This window comes from Xylocopa sonorina, chromosome 15, assembly GCF_050948175.1.
Source record: "Xylocopa sonorina isolate GNS202 chromosome 15, iyXylSono1_principal, whole genome shotgun sequence".
NCBI classification, from domain to species: domain Eukaryota; kingdom Metazoa; phylum Arthropoda; class Insecta; order Hymenoptera; family Apidae; genus Xylocopa; species Xylocopa sonorina.
In genome coordinates, this window is record NC_135207.1 from 4,039,603 (window position 1) to 4,060,172 (window position 20,570).

At 50.3% G+C, this 20,570-nt stretch overlaps 1 protein-coding gene across 1 annotated transcript; it reads left to right on the plus strand.

Moving 5' to 3' along the window:
* Positions 1 to 509: 509 nt before the first annotated feature.
* On the plus strand, positions 510 to 19,893 carry LOC143430591 (zwei Ig domain protein zig-8). Its single transcript, XM_076906936.1, has 5 exons — positions 510 to 1,113; positions 12,156 to 12,355; positions 16,042 to 16,270; positions 16,956 to 17,255; positions 19,709 to 19,893. The coding sequence occupies exons 1-5, from the start codon at positions 1,053 to 1,055 to the stop codon at positions 19,807 to 19,809; spliced, it is 891 nt and encodes a 296-aa protein (XP_076763051.1). The 5' UTR covers positions 510 to 1,052; the 3' UTR covers positions 19,810 to 19,893.
* The last annotated feature ends 677 nt before the right edge of the window (positions 19,894 to 20,570 follow it).

Genomic DNA, 20,570 nt, shown 5'->3' on the forward strand with positions numbered 1-20,570 from the left:
GATTCTAGACGATCTACAGAGATCGTCCCGTCAGACTTTGTCGAGATGTGAACAGTGTGAATCGTGCGCGATCGAGGTTTCGTAAGTGAACCAGTCACGGGATGATCCGTCGAGACGATCGCGAGATAGCTACGATCGTTCGTCAGATATCGATACCTCACTCGAGTGTTATCTTCGATCTCGAACGGGACCAGTCAGCGAGGTGAATCTTTTCGCCTTACTCGCGACCCAATTGACCGAGATACAGGGGGGTACCAAGTGCATCGAACTTTCGCTCTGTTGTCACCAGGAACGCCGATAAGACCCGCGGATAACCGTGGAAGCACGTTCTGGGACGCGATTAGTGACGCTCTTCGCGGTCCAAAGATTGGTGCGTTATTCTCGTTCTCGTTCTCGTTCGATCGCGACGCGAGTACACGGATTCGTAGGTAACGCGATCGCGATCGTCCAGCGATGTTGCTAGGTGTCCACAGCTAAGCAGAGCTCGATCTACGAAGGCAACTACGAATTGCACACGGCTGCTCGAACGATCTAGCGCTTACGACAGTCGATTCGAAAGTTTTCGTAACCGTGACACGGTTACGGCTAAAGTTTCCGCGCGAACGTCCCCGACGCGCGTTATCTCGCCACGGTGAAGAGTGCAAGGTGGTATCGTTGAAACTTTCGCCAACGTTCGCTGGTCCCGGGGGTGTGTGCACATTTTCGGTTCGTTCGCGCGCGAAAATAGAAAATCCTCCTATGGAAACTCCGCGCGAGAGCGCTGGGGGACCGTGGGAAATTGGCCAAGAAGAGGGACCGTGGTGCCGCGGCGATTGAAGTTCGATTAATCTCGCGCGAGGCCTCGGATCGTCGAGCCTCCCCGCGGTGTTTCTCGAACGTCCAGTGTGTTGTCAAAATTCGCGTGATGCCAGCCAGCTCGCGATAAGGATTTCCCGCGTAGTGATAGTATGCCAGTGGGTGGAACCAGTGGGTGGACGGTGCGCTGTCATCCAGTGAAGAGGATGTGAATCGTTTCAGTATCAAAGTGAACGCGTCATCAAACAGTTGCTGACATGGCTTTAAGGTGGCAGGCGAGGCTGTCCATTGCTGCCATACTCTTCATGTGCACGGAAGGTAATTATCAACCGGCTCGAAAGTCACTGTCCTCCTCGGGAGACGGTGTAACGCAGCCAGTTTGGTCGAAATCAACTAACAGTTGGTGGTAGGGGATGGTTGCGTTCAGACTGACTCGCGCACGGATCCAACGGACAAGCACAAGTCACTCGATCGAAAAGCTGACGGCAGCTATCAAGCTGTAAAATGATACAGCTAATGGAATTACCAGTGTGCATGCGTGCGTGCAACACGAATTTATCGTATGCATTATTCATAAGTCGGCCGTCTGTGGCGTTGTACCTCGGGAATGATACGCCCCAGGAGACAAAAAGCTCTTCCTTTCCGGCGTGAAACGGGACATGGTCGTCGACTGGCACGAGTCCCGTTAATATCGATCACGTAAACTAATTACGGGACGCGGCGCGACGCGGCGCGCCTCAGGAATGTTCGCCGGTACCCGCGCGCGGGTTCGACCCCCAAAATCAAACGACGCCTCCTACGACGCGCGACGACGCTGCGCTGGTACCAGTGAACGTCGCGAACCGCCACGATTTTCACACCTCGTTTACGCCAGTGTCGTTCTAGCTGAACAACTTTGGCAATTTCGTTTCGACGCAGCCTCAGACTGGGCGGACTTTACCCGCGGTCCAAGTTCCCGTCCGCAAATGAAACGTTTGCCAACGTTTGTTCGAACCAGCGGAACTTCCGGCCAATCGGTTCAAGATTGCGCGGAAGGTTCGTTCGTGGCGCGAGCGGAGCGCGAGCAACGCCAGCTCTATAACTCGCGTTAAGTTACCCCTCGCGAGTGTTTTACGACTCTACCACGAGTCTTTGGATCGAGATTGTTTGGGAACGTCCTGTTTCAACTTGCAACAGTCAGATGACCGAGCAAGCAGAAGTGCGTAACTTTCTGCTAACGCTATAACGCGTTTCGGATACCATTGCGCTTCGAATGGTTGAAATTAAACCGTGCGCGTTCGCTGATTCCAAACGACTCCGTTAAGGGGGTAGTCGAGTTTTCTCGAAAATTGAAATTCACCGCCAACTATCGTTTCTCAAAGCTATTTCCATGGAGAGGAGGGAATTGCGTTCGATACGTCGTTCTCGAGCTCGCGGATCTTCCTCTTCCTTGCGAGAAGCACGTAATCGATCGTTTCGATCGCTCGATAAAGGGGCGCTCGCGTAATCGTCTTAACTCGAATCGAACTCTGAATACGGAATAGAAACGCGACGATTTTTTTTTTTTTTATTTATTAGAAAAGTGACGCCTCTTGTCAAGGTCGATGTCTGTAAAAGCTGTTCCGTCAGCTCCCGTCGATGCTTCCGTTTCGTTCGTTCAACCGCTTTTACGGGTTCGTTGATACGTTCACTGGCGTAGTTTAATTAAATTCGAATGCGAATTCGTTTTACGTGGCCGGTTTCAATCACAATCAGGGCGAAATAATATTTTGGCCTGTTAATTACGAAACGTTATCTCATTTCGCGAGCAGCGAGCTTTGACGCGATCGATCTCTCAGAATGTTGACAGGTACGTAAAACGTGTACGTGTACGTGTGCATCGGCCAGTTTACCGCCGGGGTTTCTTCGCAAAATCGTACGAGGGGGCGCGTGCAATGTTGCAACAACCATGCAACCATAAAGTTTATGCTAATGGCCGTCGTAAAATCCGATGCATTTTATGTACGCTGCTATTCTCACGCATGCCATGATAACTGACTTTAAACAATGCGAGTAAAATTTATCCGACAGATAATAGAACGGTGTTCCACAAAAGGACCTCGCTCCTTTTCCTCCGCAATAAAACAAGCGACTCGTATCGGCAGCAACGACGCGCATTAGTACGGCAGTCTAAATAAAATGAGATGTCTGGCAGGATTAATGAGATATCCGCTGCAACAAGAGAAACGGATCGTGTTCCCTTTTCAATGAAGATTATAAACTACGAAACGATCCGATTTCTCGATGCTCGCTCGCAATGAAACAACGGCAACACCGTGGTTGTATCGATAACATTGCGTTGGAAAGGTCTCTCGCGAACCGTAACAATGAAATCGCGCGATAGAGAAATCCGTATTTAGGTAATCGCGTTGAGATACAATTCGCTGAGATTGGGTTTAAAAAAAAAAAAAAAGGAAAGGGAAGCGTGAAAGCGTAACTTTCGATAAAAAATGGTAACCCATTTCTGCGGAGGACACGATACTTCCTGTGCAGTCGCGGCGCACACAGCCGTCGCGTTCGTATCTCCACACGATTCCGCTGGCGACTATTCCTTTTCACGCAGACGCCGCAGACAAACGTGGAACTTTTCGAAATCCTTATCTTATTGCCCCGCTCCGCCACCGAACCATTGTGATTCCTTTATCCGGATGATAAATCGGGACCATCCAACCGTCCGTTGTCGAGTTCAAGGGAAACGATCGTGACTCCTATTTTCCATTAGGACGACTCGTTATGATCTTCGGTGCTTTCAACCATTCGCTACTGGAATTTATCCGCGATACTGTGGCTGAACGTCGAGACTACTGAGCGAGCTGCTCGCGGGAAGGGTAAATTTCGAATAAAGAATGACTTTCATTTGGAACGGGTCAAAAGGCGAGAGGGTCGTTTACTGGGATTAACGAAATTGAAACTGCAAGGTGTTCGTTTCGCTTTTCTGAAATCCCTTGCGAGGAAATAAAAAAAAAAAAAAAGAAAGGAGAAGAAGAGAAAGAAAAAAAAAGGTAGGATAAGGGTGAAAACGGTAAAACGTTTCCTCCGGATCCGTTTGAAATATATTACTTCCTCCTTTGTCCTTCTCACCTGGATAGAAGCATTTCGTTGTAGTTATAGCAATTGGATGGTAAATCGGGCGCACGGGAACGGAAAAGAAATGCCCGACCGTTTATGAGGTGAAACGGTTTGTTCCGTGTAACGAGGGAAATAACCTGCACGCAGCTCGGCTCTCGAGCGACTTAATTATAAGTCGGCCGGGTACGATGGTTGGAGATGTCGAACATCGAGGGTGGCGGCGAAAAACGTGGCTACGCGACCCTGCGAAACTTTTTCGTTCGCGAAGTTCATTTCGCGCACGCCCGCCGGCCACTTCCCCTATATTATTCTGCTAATTTCATATTCGACGACCTGATTCGAACGAAACTTTCGACGAGCCGGTCGATCGTTAAAGCGTATTATTTTTAAAACAAACTTCGTCCGGTAGCTGGCAGGTGCTTCGTCAATCCGAGAAGTTCCTTTGGCGAACACGAAGGGGCTGGGGGAACTCCCGGCGCCCCCAGAATCGTTTTATCTCGCAGCTAAGAAACCCGGAAAGTATGACGAACCTTGAAATAACTTTTCGCAATAATAAAACGTCGCTTCCCCAGCAGGACTCCGTTCCAAGCCGGCCTCGTAGCCTGGAGCACGCCTCGTTACTCGACCGGATCTCCTTTCGACCCTTTCTATACCGCCAAGGAAACGCTACCGTGCGATGCGAATAAAGTGGCTGGTAATTATTTTCGCAGCTAACGAGATTTCGAATCCATTCCATAGCCGACTCTGCAATTTTTGACCTCGCGCGAACCGCGAACATTTCGCTGAACGTTCTTCTCGCGACTGGGTCCATCAATCTCCTTCCGCGTATTGATGTCGCTGGTTTCTGGGGAGGCTGTCGAAATATCGACGATCCATTCAGAAAGAATGTATTCACCGATGTATAAAGAAGCGTAGACGCCTCGCGTCACGTCGTCGCGAGGCTTGTTACTTCAAAGTCCCCGTCGAGTAGGAAACATTAAGTTCCGGCGTGTTTTAATTACGAGCCTAAGCGCGAGCACCCTCGACCCGTTTAAGGGCGGGTGCCTGCACCAGTCTCCTGCTGCATTTCCGTGTCACGTGACGAGTGACGATAAACTCACGAAATCATGGCCGTTCCATTATTTCGCGACATGGCCCACTTGTCCCATAATGGATACGTCGTGTCGACGGCCCGTTTCCACGGCGAACGTGGAGGATCGACCTTTGCGCGCTGGATTTACGCGACAAGTAGAAAAAAAGAGAGGTGGAAGAGATAGGATGACGCTGATCGAGATCCGGCTGGAGGGTCGCAGAGCAAGCTTCGACCCTTAATTAATTGCCTTTGTCTTCTGCTATTCTCTCGCTACGCTGTCCTCCTCGTTTTTTCCACCCCTTGTGACATTTTCATCGTCTTTCCAGCCGTGTTTCTGATCGCGCTGCTTGGGAAAAGGCAAAACTGAGCAACGAAATCTGATCTGTAGACGTTAACGGTTCTAATAGCGCTGATACGTTGCAGCTTACGCGCTAATAAATTGCGAGGACCCCGCCTTGAAACGTTCTTCGATGAGGTAATTTATCGTTTCGACGATCGCTTCTTAAAGAAATTTTTCGCACAATGTGTTTCACTCAAACTCGAAGTACTTGTCGCGATATTATGATCCAGGCGATATGCTTTTAGTTATTACTTCCATGAAATCGTTCGACGATATATTTTTACACGAAAATATAGAGCGACACGTTCCATTTGAAACATCGTTCGGAAGAAAATCGAGTTTGAAAATTCGTCGAGTGCGTTCGATTAACCGGCAAATGAATACGAATAATTTTTTTCGCGTGAAGCTCCGCGTCATGATAAAAAAAGTCGATCGAAACCATTGAATAAGTAAATTGAATCGCCGCGACAGCGATTTGTTCGGAAATTAACTTTCCCACGTGTCACTGTACATTTCTGAACTCGCCCAATGCGAGGATACCATTGTCCTCTCTAGGATTTAATAGCTTCTCGAGTGTATCAAATGCACTCGTCGAATATCGGGACGCATTTTCCTCGCAAACAGAGCCTCGTATGGCGAGGTTTCGCTCAGCGTTTTCGATTTATTTTCGGTCGTGCCATCAATTTTTCCTATATCCTGCGCGCGTTAACCCTGCTCTCGTCTTCCACAATTATTTAATTTCAAAGCGCGTGCTCGCGTCGACGCTTTTCTTTTCGACGCGCGTTATTTTTACATCCGTCGTACAGCCGCCGTCGTAGCGACGAGTGTTTATTTGTCGTTGCAATAATTGCTACGGCGAGCGGAACTTCAGACCGTCAACGAAACGAATAACACGGCTCGAAAGTGCGCGGTGATTGTTCGGCCATATAAATGACAAAAGCGTCGCGTTATTGTTATTTAAATCTCCCGGTTGATTTTTATCCTTCCGCGGGGCAAAACGGATGAAGTTAATTCGCATTCCCGACGACTGCCTACGCTCCTGTTATTGTGTAAATATAATTTTCGCCCTCCCGCGAGTTTATGATTTCATTCCGCGGAATTCATTTCCGCGGCTACGAGTTTTTAATACCACGTCCGCGGATACTTTCGGTTGCTTCGCGGGTATACGATCCTTCGATGCTCGTCCGCCATTTAATTATCGTCCCGCTCATTCTTTCGCTGAAATTCAAGTTCACCAATGGTCCGTAATATTCCACTTGCTCCAGTTACGGGGCCGACTTTCCGTTCTCCAGCAGCGCCACTCGACGCGAATGCACTTCCGTCGAACGCGTAGCCGTTCCAACAGCGTAAACGGTGCACCTATGATAACACCGCTCCAGTGTTATCCCACTCTATTCTTAATCCACTGTTTCGACAATCAATTATCCCCTCGAAACGAACTCCCGCCTAAATGATTCACGAAATAGATAACGCAAATTGGAGTCGCATTGAGCGGCGCAATAATCGAGCGAGTACGTCCCAGGCGCGCGAGTCACGTATGAACGCTCGAACAAGCGTCCGGAACTTATCGCGGCGCATATATCAATACTCCCGTCGTTTTGCTCGCGTCTTGCTCGCATCCACAAATCATCCGCCGCGTGGCGGGCCGCAAAAGTTATGCTGGTAGACCACGTACGCGTACGTACACGGGGGTGCTATTTATTTCCTCGCAATCTGCGTCGTGGTTGGAAAAAAAAAAAAGTAACTCTTGCCCCGATTCGAAGCACCGCGTGGCATCGTCCAACGCGCGAGCACCGAAAGACAAATCCGCGACGCGGTCACGCGACCGCCCACGCGCGTGATTAAATTACATTGGCTATTTAAAAGATAAGGGCCAGGCCCTGTTATCGAACTTATTTATCGGACCCTGGCAAGGTTTACTGGCGCGGGCCGTTCGAGGGAGACCGATGTGCCGGCTCGCGGTTTCCACCCGGCCCCATTTAATTCCCTGATTTACACTAAATACGCACGTGAGCCAGCGGCGATAATTAACTGCGCCCTGAAAAGAACAGCTTGCGCTCATTTTTCCTGGCCAAGCGCCCGCTGCTGATTAGCGCCGCGGTTCCTTCCTTCCTCGCGCGGGGATTAATTCAATCCGCCGCGAGAAAGCGCATTACCAACGGCCTGCGAACGGAGCAACGAATGGGAAGCGAAATCGCGGTGCAGCGTAACCCTTTGCTCGTGGATTTTCACGCGAGCTCGCGAGTATAACTGAAAACGCGCGACGATACCGTCGATGGATGAACGATCCGATGGAAACGCGTTCCTTCTCTCTCTCTTTCCCTTTCTGTTCATCTGCTCTTTTTGCAAAACCTATCCTCCCACCTTCCAGCCCCTGCTTTTTGTCCTGAGAGTAATGTATTTCTCGCTCCTTTGTTTCGCACTAAAACAAACGCGATCCTCGTCCGAACATACCTGACCCAATTTGATTTTCCATCGACCTCATGCTGGATAGGCGAACTCTCGCGTATGAATCATGTCGCTCGTGGTATCCAACTGTTATCGAAAGAAATTCTGCGCGAAATTAAGCTGGACTCGAATTCTCAGCTGATTGACAGCAACGACCACCTCGAACTGCAATGAGAAGTAGCTGCAACGTTTCAACCCTTACTCACAGACGCTGATGGAAGCGAGTTCTTTTTTTCAAACTGGTTCTGGTTACGATTTTTGTAACTCGATTCGACAGCAACGTAGAGCCACCGCGTAGCTTCGAAATACACGCGATATATGCAGAAGCGCGACGGGACTCTATCGCGGATACTCTATTTAATTCGTTCCGGGGTTGCTCGACGACACGATCGGGAGGCACGAGTTGCGAGACCCCGGAATAAGATCATAACTTTCGTGGAAACGATCATTCCATGCTCCGGTGGAGGTCGTTCCCCCCGGGAGGAGATGGACCGATCTAAATATTCAGATCGCCGTTGACGGAACCCCGAATCCCTTGCTCCGGGTCTTTCTGCTTGGAAATTGCGGCGAAATGCGGACGAAACCAGGCAGGCGCCGCGCCCTGAGTCCCTTAAATACCTTAATCTCGAAACGCCAATGTGATTTGCGTGCAAATCCTTCAGGCAGGGTGTGTCAGTGCCGTTGTCGGATCGGGGATTTCGTTCGAACGTAATTCCAATCTCTCTGCTGGCTCTGCGGGGCTAAAGATCGCGACGCGTACACCTTGAGATCGTCGTTCTGGATTCGCGAGAGCTTCGTAAGTAATTCAAATTACGCGTCGATTAAACGTATCACAGAGACTGCACGGTTACGCGTGCACATGTGCACTAAACGCTTGCGAGACTGAGAGTTGTTTAGGATACCGTTCGCAGAGTTCGAACACCGTTTAGAGCGTGTTCAGTCGTTGACGTTTAACTCGAGAAGAACAAGACGCGCCTCGAGTCTGCGACGGGACGCAGCGGTGAACCTTGCGCGGGTAATTCCGTCAATCTACGCTCGATCTGAATACACTCGCGCCTACTGTTCCATAATACCGTCACGACGCTGTTCCTCGATCAGAGCTGCATTAAGTTATCGTCGACGGTAGCGGGCGTGTCGAGCGATAAAGTCTGCCAACGTTCGATCCGCGAAGCTTCAATATCTACGCGCGAAACGCCGTTACGCGACCTCTCCATCGCCCCGCGTTTTACGATACTGCAATAACCGCAGCTGTTGCAATATCTATCCACGCCTCCACGTCAACCGCGTCGCCGCCTCGCAATCATCCCTTTTTACCCTGCGACGCGAGCGAATAATTTCGCTAGGTAACGAATAGGGGTTGGCTCGTCCCGTTGACGTCTCGTTCGATATCCACCCCTCCTCTGGCCTCTCTGGTTACCCTCCCACGCTGGTTTACTCCGCTAATTACATCGCGCTCGAGAACTTCCTAAGCAGCCACGCGTCGACCGTGACAGCCAGCTCGTTTTTTGCTCAGGGCCACTTAATTCGATAGCGCGAGCAATTGCTGCTAGTTTCGAAGGGTACGGACACAACCGTGTCGTCGCAACGAGACTCACTGTCCACGTCGAGCAACAACGGGTCCAACTAACGAAAGCCAAAACGGCGAGAAAGGCGGGAAAGGGAGGAAGGAAAAAAATGGGGGAAAAATTAACGCGGGACCGAGCGGAATCCAGAGGTTTCTCTCACCTGGCTGGAAATGAATGGGCTGCAATTTGTCGCACTACCACCCGTCCATAAGTCATTGGAAATTGTCATCGCGATTTATCACGGGTACCCGCGGGGGTAATTTTATTTTCACCAGCCAGTGAAACTTCCAACGAGATCCGTCGTTATTTTCCATTAGGCGCGATTTACCGGCGATAAGGAATGCTAACAGCGCTCAATCATCCCGGCAATTACGGTCATCTCCGACGGCAGTCGCGGCGCGGTTTCTTTGTACGGCGAAGGAAACACCGTCAACTTTTATCGTCGTCGATGAAATATCGCCACGCGGCGCGAAATTCGCGTGTACGCGGACATAAAAGGGGGAGGAGGCGTTCGCCAGTTTGGGTATCCGACATGACACGGAGCACAAATACCGTCGATTTGAATAAACGAGTATCTATTTGCACCGTGGCTACGTGGATAGAGAGATTTCCCGATACCTCGTCGAGCGTCTCTCACGAGATCGGTTGTCTAACGGGGTAATTTCAAATGCCAGAATTTTTTATCCTCCGCGAGATTTCTATCGCGTCGAAATATACGCGTCGATTGTTGCGTCGAGCGTTCGTCTACACTGAGACAAGGGTATATCAGTTCAGATCGTAGCCTGAGCTTCGCAAGCGTATTCTCTGGTTGTTATACATGAGATTACCGATCGATTTATCAGCCATCGCGATGGATAGATCGCTCGACTGATATCTCTCGTCGGTCCTGTTTTGTACGTGCGATTCCACGTCGAGAGCCAGAGAGACAAAATAACATCGTCCACGATAATGTGTCGGTGACACGTTGCCGGAAAGTCAGTGTGCAAAAGCGAGTTATATAAAGAGGTGGAGGAAGGAGGACGAGGGAGAGAAAGAGAGAGAGAGAGAGATTCTCGAAAAGCCAAAGAGGAGTCCCCAGAGTGCACGGAAAAGCTCGTTATAAGCTCTTGGAGCTTAGTTGTTGCTACAGAATTAATTAGAGCGAACGCGTGGTAAAGTGCATAAAATATCTAGAAATGTTCCCTGGACTTCGTACCCGACGGATTTATTATATTGCCATTCTGCTGATCACCAGGGGCGCTTAAATAACACCGATGCCAACAGCGGAGATAAAGAGCAATTAACGGCTCGAAATTCTCCGCGTTCCTTACACGAACTTCTTCGTGCGTTTATTTATTACCCTGCATCTATTTCTTTTTAAACATCGCGCTGTACTTGGCGCGCAAATTAATTTCGCTAAGAATCAAAGGCACGAGAAGTCGCAACGCTCGCTCGATTTTCTTCACGTCACGAGGGGGGATTTCGAAAAAGCAATTCGTCCAGTCCTGCTTGTCCAGAAATTAGCATAGTTGGAATTAATTTCGCTAAGAATCAAAGACAAGAAATCGTAACGCTCGCTCGATTTTCTTTACGTCACGAGGGGGGAGATTTCGAAAAAGCAATTCGTCCAGTCCTGCTTGTCCAGGAATTAGCATAGTTGGAATGGCACGGATCGAGGGTCGACCTTTCTCTTCGCGTATGTTAATAACACACGCAGCCAGTGTGCGGATTTTAAGCGGCCCAGACGACCGCGCTGGCCTTTCTTTCCCCATGATGGATCACGGGAAAAACAACGGGAGATGACACACCGTGGGGGTCGAGCCAGGCATTTCACCGCCGCCCCTGGCCAACCTATTCTCTACCTAATTCACTCTTAAGCCAAGGTGTAATGAGCTCTGATCTAATCTAAGACCGTCCAATCTCCTGTCGGCTATAACTATATCCCGTGGCCATTACGCTTCTACGAGCTATAGACACTTTCTACGCGAGTTCTTATTGAGAGTAGCCCCTATTCTTACGTGCTCCCCAATAATTTGTTCAACCATCCCCGTTGTTTCTCCTTAAAGAGATCCTGTCCCGTCTTTAGCGTTAATATTTGCAAACGGTAACGTCAACGCGAGACGAGAGACCATCCCTTCGAGGCGTTGCAGAGACACGCTTTTACACACGCTTCGCGTGTACACTTCCTTTCCTCGCTTAATTGGGTCTTCAGGTGACGTGGTAAACTCGCTCGCCGTTAACGAAGAACGTCGGCCAACTTTCTTCGCGCCGCGATGCGATTAACGTTAATGGCACGCGTGTCAAGGAGAACGTGTCAGCGTTTGACGCGAGGAACAGCGACGATAATAACGGTCATCGTGTAAACATCGAAATACGTTAATAATCCGTCTCTGTAATAATCTATGAACTGCAATTCAGCAACGATCCAATCGTTCATCGAATTTCGATTCGACACGAAGTTACTGCAGTATTGCCAAAGGTAAAAATGCTTCTTCGTCATCAGTTTCGTTTCTCGAACGACCTGATTATGAACGCGCCCTTTAAATTCCACGATTTTTTTGGACAAGCTTGTCGAAATCAAAGAAACTAGGTGAACGTGGAACGGGGATACGGGGAGAGAACGGAGAAGAATGGAGCGATTCAGCGGGTGGTACAAACGAGAGACTGGCGGGGAACAGAAAGGGATTAGCGTGCGGATAGGTGTACAGAGATCGATAAATGGTAGATGGGTAGATGCTCGACGGCTGTACGGCTGGCAATTCCGTTTCGTCATTGTTGGAAGCGTAGCTTGGCCGTATTATTACGGGGTGAAGGAAGAACGGGGAGAGAGCAGCGCGTTTGATCGACGTATTTTTCATTATTGTTGCAGATACGCTGAGTCTGGGCGATCGCACGATAGACAACATGGATCGACACGCGAGCCAGAGCAGACCTCGGAATCAGCTGCTGGTGGACTTGAAGCCGAAGGCGGAGCCGACGTTCGACTACTCGCAGAACACCAACGTGACGGCGCTGGTCGGGAAGACCGCGTATCTCACGTGCAGAGTTCGAAACCTGGGCGACAAAACCGTAAGGATCTCCTTTAAAGCGATCTCTCTGCCTTCCCGTCGATCGTTCGATCGCGCTTTCTATTATCGAGCCGTGTTACGCAAGAATCGCCCCGCCTTCGCGCAGTGGAACAATTTCCATCGACGATCGTGGCCATTTATTTCCATTCGAAAGCTGTTCTCGATTCGCGAGGTCGAGCTCGCTGGCGGTATGCGAGAAATCGTGCTGGGGACAAGTTAATGATTCAGAAAAATGCCCTGGCCGCCTCGTTCGCGGAACCGCGTTATTCCACGGGGTTTCGACAAATTTGTGGCAGCCAGGCAATTACGACAAAGACCCGTTGGTCGAGCGAGAGAGAGAGGAAATCCGACCTCCGTAAAGACCTTAGGAAAAGCGATTTGCTGGGAATAATCGAGTTGCTCGGGCTCGATTGGACGTTAATCGACCTTCAAGGCAACTGGAAACTCAATTTTATCGCTGGCCGCGGTATCGACGCTGCGCGGGTATCAGCTCGATCGAGAGCAACGCTGAGGGTACGTGTGAGGGTGCGTACGAGTTATTACAGCCACGCGCGGTGATTACGGCCACGAACGCGTTACATTGCTAACCTTTGCTGCGAAGTTGTCGCGACGCGTTCGATACCTCGTTTGTAGCCGCGAGCAGACGTTAGATCTAGCCTACGACCCAAGAGGATCTCCAAACGAACGGTTTTCTCCTTGGTATCAGCTTCTTACCTCGCTGCGAACACGCTTTTCTTTCGCATCGCGTTCGAACGTACGCGAGATAATTGCTTTTAGAAAAGATTACGAATCGACAGCTTCGAACATCTTCTGCTTCTATGGGAGAACGTTTTCATGGAAGTTCATCGATCGCTCATTCGCGAGAGGGCTTCATCCGAGTCGAATGGATGAAGCATAATCGTCTCTGTTAAATCGAAGATCGGAATTTCTTCTTAAAACCGCGAGAAAATCTGAAAAACAAAGTCGATCTTTAAACTTTGAAAACAACTAGAAACCTACAGTAACCGAGTTGATTCTATTCGATCGAGCTACTCATCGGTCATTAAATGCTCGAACAAGAGTTCGACCGAGCTCCGTAGCAGCAAGAGCCTCCCGTGCTAGTGAGAAGATACAGGATAGCAGAGGAGATAAGAAAGCAGAAAACACAAAATAGGATTACGAGAAACGCGGAAGAAGAACAGAATTGGCTCCTTGGGAAGGAGCGAGGTCGTAACTGCGGACAGGCTAGGCGCATCGCGGAAACAAGCCAGTTCAATTTCGGTATCCCGTAGTGTGTAAAACCGTATTAAGTAAATTCATTATACAGTCGAGGGCCGAGGTATCTAAATTTCATTCGTTGTTCCCGCGTCAGCCGTGAAATTCTATTTGCTCGCCGCCCGAATTGCTGGGCCACACGGATTTCCTCGATACGTGATCCTCGCCACTTTGCATGTCGAAACACTTTTACTCCTCCGCGTGGCTCGCCAATAGGGACACGTACCGCGTTCTGTTTCAAATCGACGTTACCTCGAACAACACTGCACGCGCACCACAGCAAAGGTGAAAGAGTTCCAGCGAACTCTGTCTGCGAATGCAGTGCACATTGCGCGAGGAGGCTTTCACGTGACAGACGAAACGTTGGACCATTCGCAGCTACGCGCGCACCGGTAGTTCCGCTTAAAGCTCGACGTTCATCATCTCGGACGTGTTCCTCGTGCACCGCCGGTGCCTTCGTCTCGATGACTAAGTTTGAAGGGGCTAAACTGCTTCTGTTCCTGGCGAACTAACTGCAAACCTCACCAGACGCTGCGAGACGCAAACTTCCGCGAAGTAAATACGCTAAGTGGTGCCAATACGCGACACACAGACACGCGACTACCAGAATCATCCCAGACAGCTGCCTTTTCCGGTTTACATTCAGAATTCGATTACGAAGGATGCATCCGCGGACGAGCTAGTTCGAGGATTCTTCCGCAAGCATTTCACGAACGAAAACGACGCGCACTGAGAACCATCGTACCGATATTATTAATGCCAACCCGTTATTACCACGGCTATTACACGAAGCTATTTGTTGGCAGTCGAGCACAGGCGGCAGGTCGGCGGACGAATAAAACTCATTGTTCATGCTCGCGCTAGTTTCCTTTGGTTTTACGAGTCAAGTTTTCTCGTGGACATCGACTTTCCAGCGACTAGTTTCGATGGTAATAAGAGAACCCACCATCGTGACTAGGTTAGAGACTTTCAACGTCGATGCGAAACTTTCTCTGCTTCCTGCAACGTTTCTTCGAGTATGTAAAGTTAAGGGTTGAAAAAATTGATCCGCTGCGCGTTTCACGGGGTTCGTTCCTTCAAGTTCGACGGGTAATTGAAAGAATTTTAATCCACTTGGCGTAGATATAGGAGCCAGGCGAAATTAACGGGATTTTTATTAATGTCCGATTAAACACGAGCACCGAAGCCCTGCTCCGTTCAGACTGCCTGCCCGGATCAATTGGTCATCCGATTATCTGCCTTCCCCCTTTCGCGCTGCTAATACTTCCGTGGAGAAGTCAATTTCTTGCACCAATAAAGCTACGAAATAATTTCCTCGCTACTTGGCCAAGTGCGATATCTTGATTGGCTCTGCGGATATTACGTTGAACTATCTCTGAAAGTAGACAATGTTAATAAGTGAAATTGTAAAATTCTTGGATTGGTTAGCTTCTCGACATAATTCTCTCGTAGATTTCTGGAAATCTCAGCTTCGATCGTGATTAGCAGAGTAGTCGCGGTTGCAGCGAAATCTTTTCCTGGGAACCGAATCTACCACGCTGGCTAGGGTTGGCTGTTTCGGTTCGCCATAAACGGCGGAAAAGGAACGAGCGTCGGTCCAGGTTCGATCCTTTCGTTTCGAGATTTCGCTAGCCCCGTGACCCTACAATGGGAAGCGAGTTTCGCCGTGCGGCTGACTCGGCTGGAGTTTATCGGATTACTTTCTCATTGCCGGTAACAGCTCGGCAGCTGCGAGCACATACACCGGCTGATGAAATTACCGTCGTCTCGGAGGACGTCGAGACTCACCTGGGACCGAAGTTTAAATGTCCCCATCCTCGAAACGAATTATGTATATTATACGTGAGCCGCGGAATATTTCCGTGCCCCGATGGCGCGGGCCACGTCGTCGAGTTTCAGAGCCTCGCACCCCGACGTCTTGAAATATTTAACGCCGCGGAATGACGAGACGAATCTGAAATATTGATCGGCCACTGCAACGTTCGTCGCCCGCCCCTCTTCGAGGCGTATTCGTGAATATTTCCCTTTTATTATTTTTTCAAGATTTTTCAAATGTTCGCCGTTGATGGATACTTTTAGCGGTTGCAGTATTCAGCAGTTCGGTACTACCTTCGACGGCCGGTTCGACGGTTCGTTATTTTGAGGAAAATTCGCTACGGTTGGATGCCAGCTCGCGTATCAGGGATGTATTGAATTTTTGGTTAAGCAACGGTGACATCGTTTCAAACGGCTATTCTCGCGTCTCGACGTACTGGAGTATTGGGAACAAATCGTTCGATGGAAACCGAATATACCGGTATACACACGCGAATATATCGCGTAACGAATTCGCTTAACGATCTATCGCGACTAGTCGACGCGCGCTTCGCCCTCGCGCGTCGATCCTCGACGATAACCGTATATTGACTGCTGTGTGAAATTCCGTTTGCCAAGGTATCCTGGGTCAGGCACAGGGACATTCATATTTTAACGGCGGGGGACTATACGTACACGAGCGATCAGCGATTCCAGGCGCTTCCCGTGCAAAATAGAGACCAAAATAGCGAATGGTCTGAATGGACTCTTTGCATAAAGTGGGCGCAAGAGAGAGACAAAGGACTGTACGAATGTCAGATCTCCACTATTCCCGTCAAGGCGCACCAATTTCACTTGAACGTCGTCGGTAAGTTCAATCCACCGATTATCTAACGCGTTCGACAAAAGATCGTCGTCGAGAGGTTGCAAGCGTTACGCGCGAACAATCGTCCCGGATACATAAGAAATCAGACGGAAACCCATTATTCCTTCCTCATTTTATTCTCCATATCCGCGCCCTCGAGGAGTATCCGCGTCGACTGCGATCGTTAGCTCGACATCGCGCTCTTCGCCTGGGGCACGCCAAAGTACATAATGCCCCGCACGCGGTCCCTTAATTGTCGATTGCTCTCGAGAAACATTTCGAATCGAAATAACGATCCCAGCACGTATCCCGGGGCCGCTCGACGACGAGTCGAGTCGTCCGTTAGCGTCGTCGAGAGTCAGGCCTGGGAACCTAATTCCAGAGAGCGCGATGTCGTCAAAGTCGACCTCGTTATTCCGATTACAATGACCTTGGGCTCCATTTAACAAGCTTCGGCTCGTTACTTTCCGCGGACCTTTAAAGCACCCTCGTCACTCTTCGCTTTGTCAAGTCGTCGTACCTCGAGTGGCTTCCCGCGTGGAAACGGTTCTCTCGTGGCTCGCAAGTTTTCGCGCACAGACTCCAGACACGGTTTGCGCGGTTCGTGACGCGTGCGACAAGGTTCAAACGGCGGATGGACGGACGGTCGGACGGGTGGGAAAGAAAGAAAAGTCGTTGTTTGTCGCAGTGCCGACAGCGACGATACTCGGAGGCCCGGATCTCTACGTGGGCGCGGGCAGCACGATAAACCTGACGTGCGCCATACACTTCAGCTCCGAGCCGCCAGCCTTCATCTTTTGGTACTACAACGAGAACGTTCTCAGCTACGATAGTCCCAGGGGCGGTGTCTCCGTGATAACCGAGAAGGGCACCGACGTCACCACATCCTGGCTCCTTATCCAGACGGCGCAACCCTCGGACTCTGGGGAGTACAGATGCACGCCCAGCAACGCCAATACGGCGTCCATCAAAGTTCATGTTCTAAATGGTAAGTGTTAACAGACCGCCTTACGACTCGTCGCGATTGTCGCCTTATTTCTATGACTTTAGAGCGACTCTGTTCGTAGCTTCGTGATTTCTCTTTTCATTTTCTGTTGCTCTGAGCTATCTGTAAATGTTGCGAGATGAGAAATTTATATTTTCTCCAATAAATTTCGTGATTGCAGTAATTTAGCTGTTGCAATAATAACCGTGAATTCTGCAAAAACACGCGTTTATTTTTGCCCACGGTCCCCTAAAAATGATGGATATCTGGTAACATGAAAAGATTAACGAAGGATTAAAAACAAGCAAAACCGATGGTTTCAATCGTTGAACCCTCCGCGCCCCTATATCGTCATTAAATTCGTAACGTTGTTAGCGGGATAAAGTTGATTTATTAAGAGCATTTTTATTATTATCGGCCAGAATCCAGGATGGCCGAACGTAAAGGCAGACGCTTGAATTTTTCATGGTCCCTACCACCGATGCGAGGCGCGTGCAACAAATTTTTCATCGATCCCGTCGCGCACGCAAAAGTTCCGCGGCGGGAAGAACAACATTTTCCCAACAAACGGCTTCAGTTTTTGCAACGCGCGGAGTTATTTACGAGCGGGTTCTTTTCCCCGGCGGATCGGAGCGGAACGCTCGCCCCGATTTGCGAGCGGATAATAAAAACGACGCGAAATAATCCCAGCGTCCCTTAGTAAAATCGTCGTCGACGTCGCCGATAGGACCGCGTCGTCGACCGAAACGAGCTCCACGGATGATTGGACCATTAAAAAACGGCCGTGTCCGCGAAACGTTCGACGAGGCGACCGCGTTTACGTCGAGCCAGCCGCGGACGTACAATTTCCCTGGCACTGAACACGAACTTCCGCCGTAGACCGTTCTCCGTCGCCAGCCTGTTTTCTTAACCCGTTCATTTCCACGCGTGGAATATCGCGTCCACGTTTTAATACGCTGGCTCGTATCCGTTCGCGCGCAGCTGGAGAATTTTGCTGCCACGTACCAGCACCGCAGGCACCTGTCCTCTCCCAGATTTCCCAGGCATCTGGGACCTCGCAATCAGCCTATCAGAACTTGGCAATTACGCAGTCGCCAAGTTTTGCATGTTTATTCAGCGAGGCTCGCGCGCTGGTAACACGAGGAGTTTCAGCGTGACGAGAATGTTCGCCTCAACCTGTTCCCGGTCCGTCGTTCTTCCTGATAGGGCACGGCCACCCGGGAAAATCGTCTCGTTAACGCCGCTTCTGGCGTAGAAATTTTCCAAATTTTCACCGCCGCGTTCGAAGTTTCGCGACGGCGGTTTACCGTGCTCGCGCGCGTCCTCTTCAAATATTTGCACGCGAGGTCGCGCGACGGGACGAAATTACGCGGCCACGGCGAATTCCTGCCGGCGCGATCGATCGTTCGTTGTAATCGGGCCTCGCGTGAAAGTGAGTCGTTTCCACGAGAGACAATGCGGGATGGATCTCGATCGAGGCCGACCAATTTCTGCTCATGTAAATTACGCGGATTCCAATGTCCGCTGGCCGTGGAATTCCTCGGAAGTTCGAAGAATCGGACTGAAATCGAGCGGAAATTGCATTTCAATCGGTCGCATAAAATAGTCCGCCGGCCGTGGGCGGCGTTCGACAAAGGAGGAAGCAACGGGCGGGACTCGAACAGGATTTTCAGCCTTTCGGGACTCCATTGCCGGTCGAGATATCGTTCGGAAATAACGCGGTGGGAAAAAGAAACTCGCGAGAACGCTGAACAGGTATTCGCGTGGCGGCGCGCAGGTTTCAACGTCCGAGCAGACGTCGTGAGTTTTGATTAAAACGAATCGACGCGGTCCCGTCCACCACGATGAATGATTCGCGCAACTTTGCGTTGCGTTCGAATTTACTTTCCACGCGACGCGACAATCTCACCGCCGCAACTTTCACCCCTAAAACGTGAAAAACTTGTTTCCACCGCCTGGAGCGTTGCTCGCTGTTTTAAAGTTCGCGACTGAAATGTATCTGCGTTGAAAACTTTCACAGGGCAAGATTAATAAGTAACGAGTCCTCGCAACGATGAATGGCAACGTGCTTCGCCCGTAAATTCGATGATCGTAAACATTCGAGAAATTTAGCTGCGCGTGGTCTGCTGGTCGCGTTGCTTTTGATCATCGAGATCAGTCGCGTAACGTCGCACTGTGCACTGGGATTCTTGGATCGTGGATTTAGTGCTAACCACGGCTGTTTGACCCGCGATCACTCGTCACAGGGGCTGGCTCGCAGGAATCCCAGTACTTCCGATATTAATTTATCAGAAGAGCGGCGAATGCCACGCGGGCAGAAGGTCGCACAAAGCATTCTATAGAGGCGCAACTATGCGTCCTAGGCAGACATCGCAAGAAGCTGTCTGACGCTGGGCGGAGGGTGCGCGGGAGGCGTGTGCACGCGGTGATGAGAACGAGTTGCGTTTTTGTTGCAGGCGAGCGACCGGAGGCGATGCAGACCGGAACGGCGGGACCTATCTTATCCTCGAGCTGTCTTTTGGTGTCTCTGATCATTTTGTACATATCGTCGTTGTAAATGTAAACGGACGTCGAACGAAACGGACGAGGGCGTCGCCGTGGCGCCGCGTCAAGGCCCAGGCTCGAATCTGTCGGGGCACGCGTTCTCGATTCGAAGATCGCCGGTGCGGGACCCACGAGCGTGTCATCCGACGATCGAAGAGTGATCCGCGCGAGCATCGAGTCAGCGTTCAACGATGAACGATACGCGACTCGTCCGCGCCTCCCCGCGAGTCGTTGGTTCGACGCAGTTTTGTACTTCCACGCTCGATCTATGTTTGTACCTGTCAGTGAGTTCCACGCGCGCTAACAATTTTTGATCGTCTGTAGTTTTACCGGAAATGGAAAGACTTGCCTTCGTTTCGCAAGGAAAAGCAAGAGAAAAAAGGGAGAACGAGAAGAAAATCGAACGTAAAGGGGAATTTCACGGACGAAGCACAGATCTTTCCGAGCTACTCCACAGTCGACGTCCGCGTTCCCTCTGGTTGGCTGGTTCCCGTTGTTCTCTGCGCGATCGCAATGCTGGAATCATCGAACGAGAGAAAGAGAGAGACGTCAAAGGAACGCGCGTTCCGATTTAACGGGGGATCGTGATTCAACGAGTATGCGTGTCCGGAGAAATTTTTGTACGTCTGCCGGGAAACGTTTGGCGAAGATAAACCGTCGACGCTAATATACCGGAAACGAGGACGGGAGCAACGGCTGCGCGGCTGGTTTCGCTCATCGACGGTGAAACGAACGGGACGCGCGCGATCCTCCGCGGCGACGGGCCGGAAACCG

Excerpts from the sequence above, each read along its gene's own strand:
- LOC143430591 (XM_076906936.1), top strand. The coding sequence starts at position 1,053 with ATGGCTTTAAGGTGGCAGGCGAGGCTGTCCATTGCTGCCATACTCTTC. Across the intron at positions 16,271-16,955 it reads ATTTCACTTGAACGTCGTCG|TGCCGACAGCGACGATACTC; the intron begins GTAAGTTCAATC and ends TGTTTGTCGCAG. Across the intron at positions 17,256-19,708 it reads CAAAGTTCATGTTCTAAATG|GCGAGCGACCGGAGGCGATG; the intron begins GTAAGTGTTAAC and ends TTTTTGTTGCAG.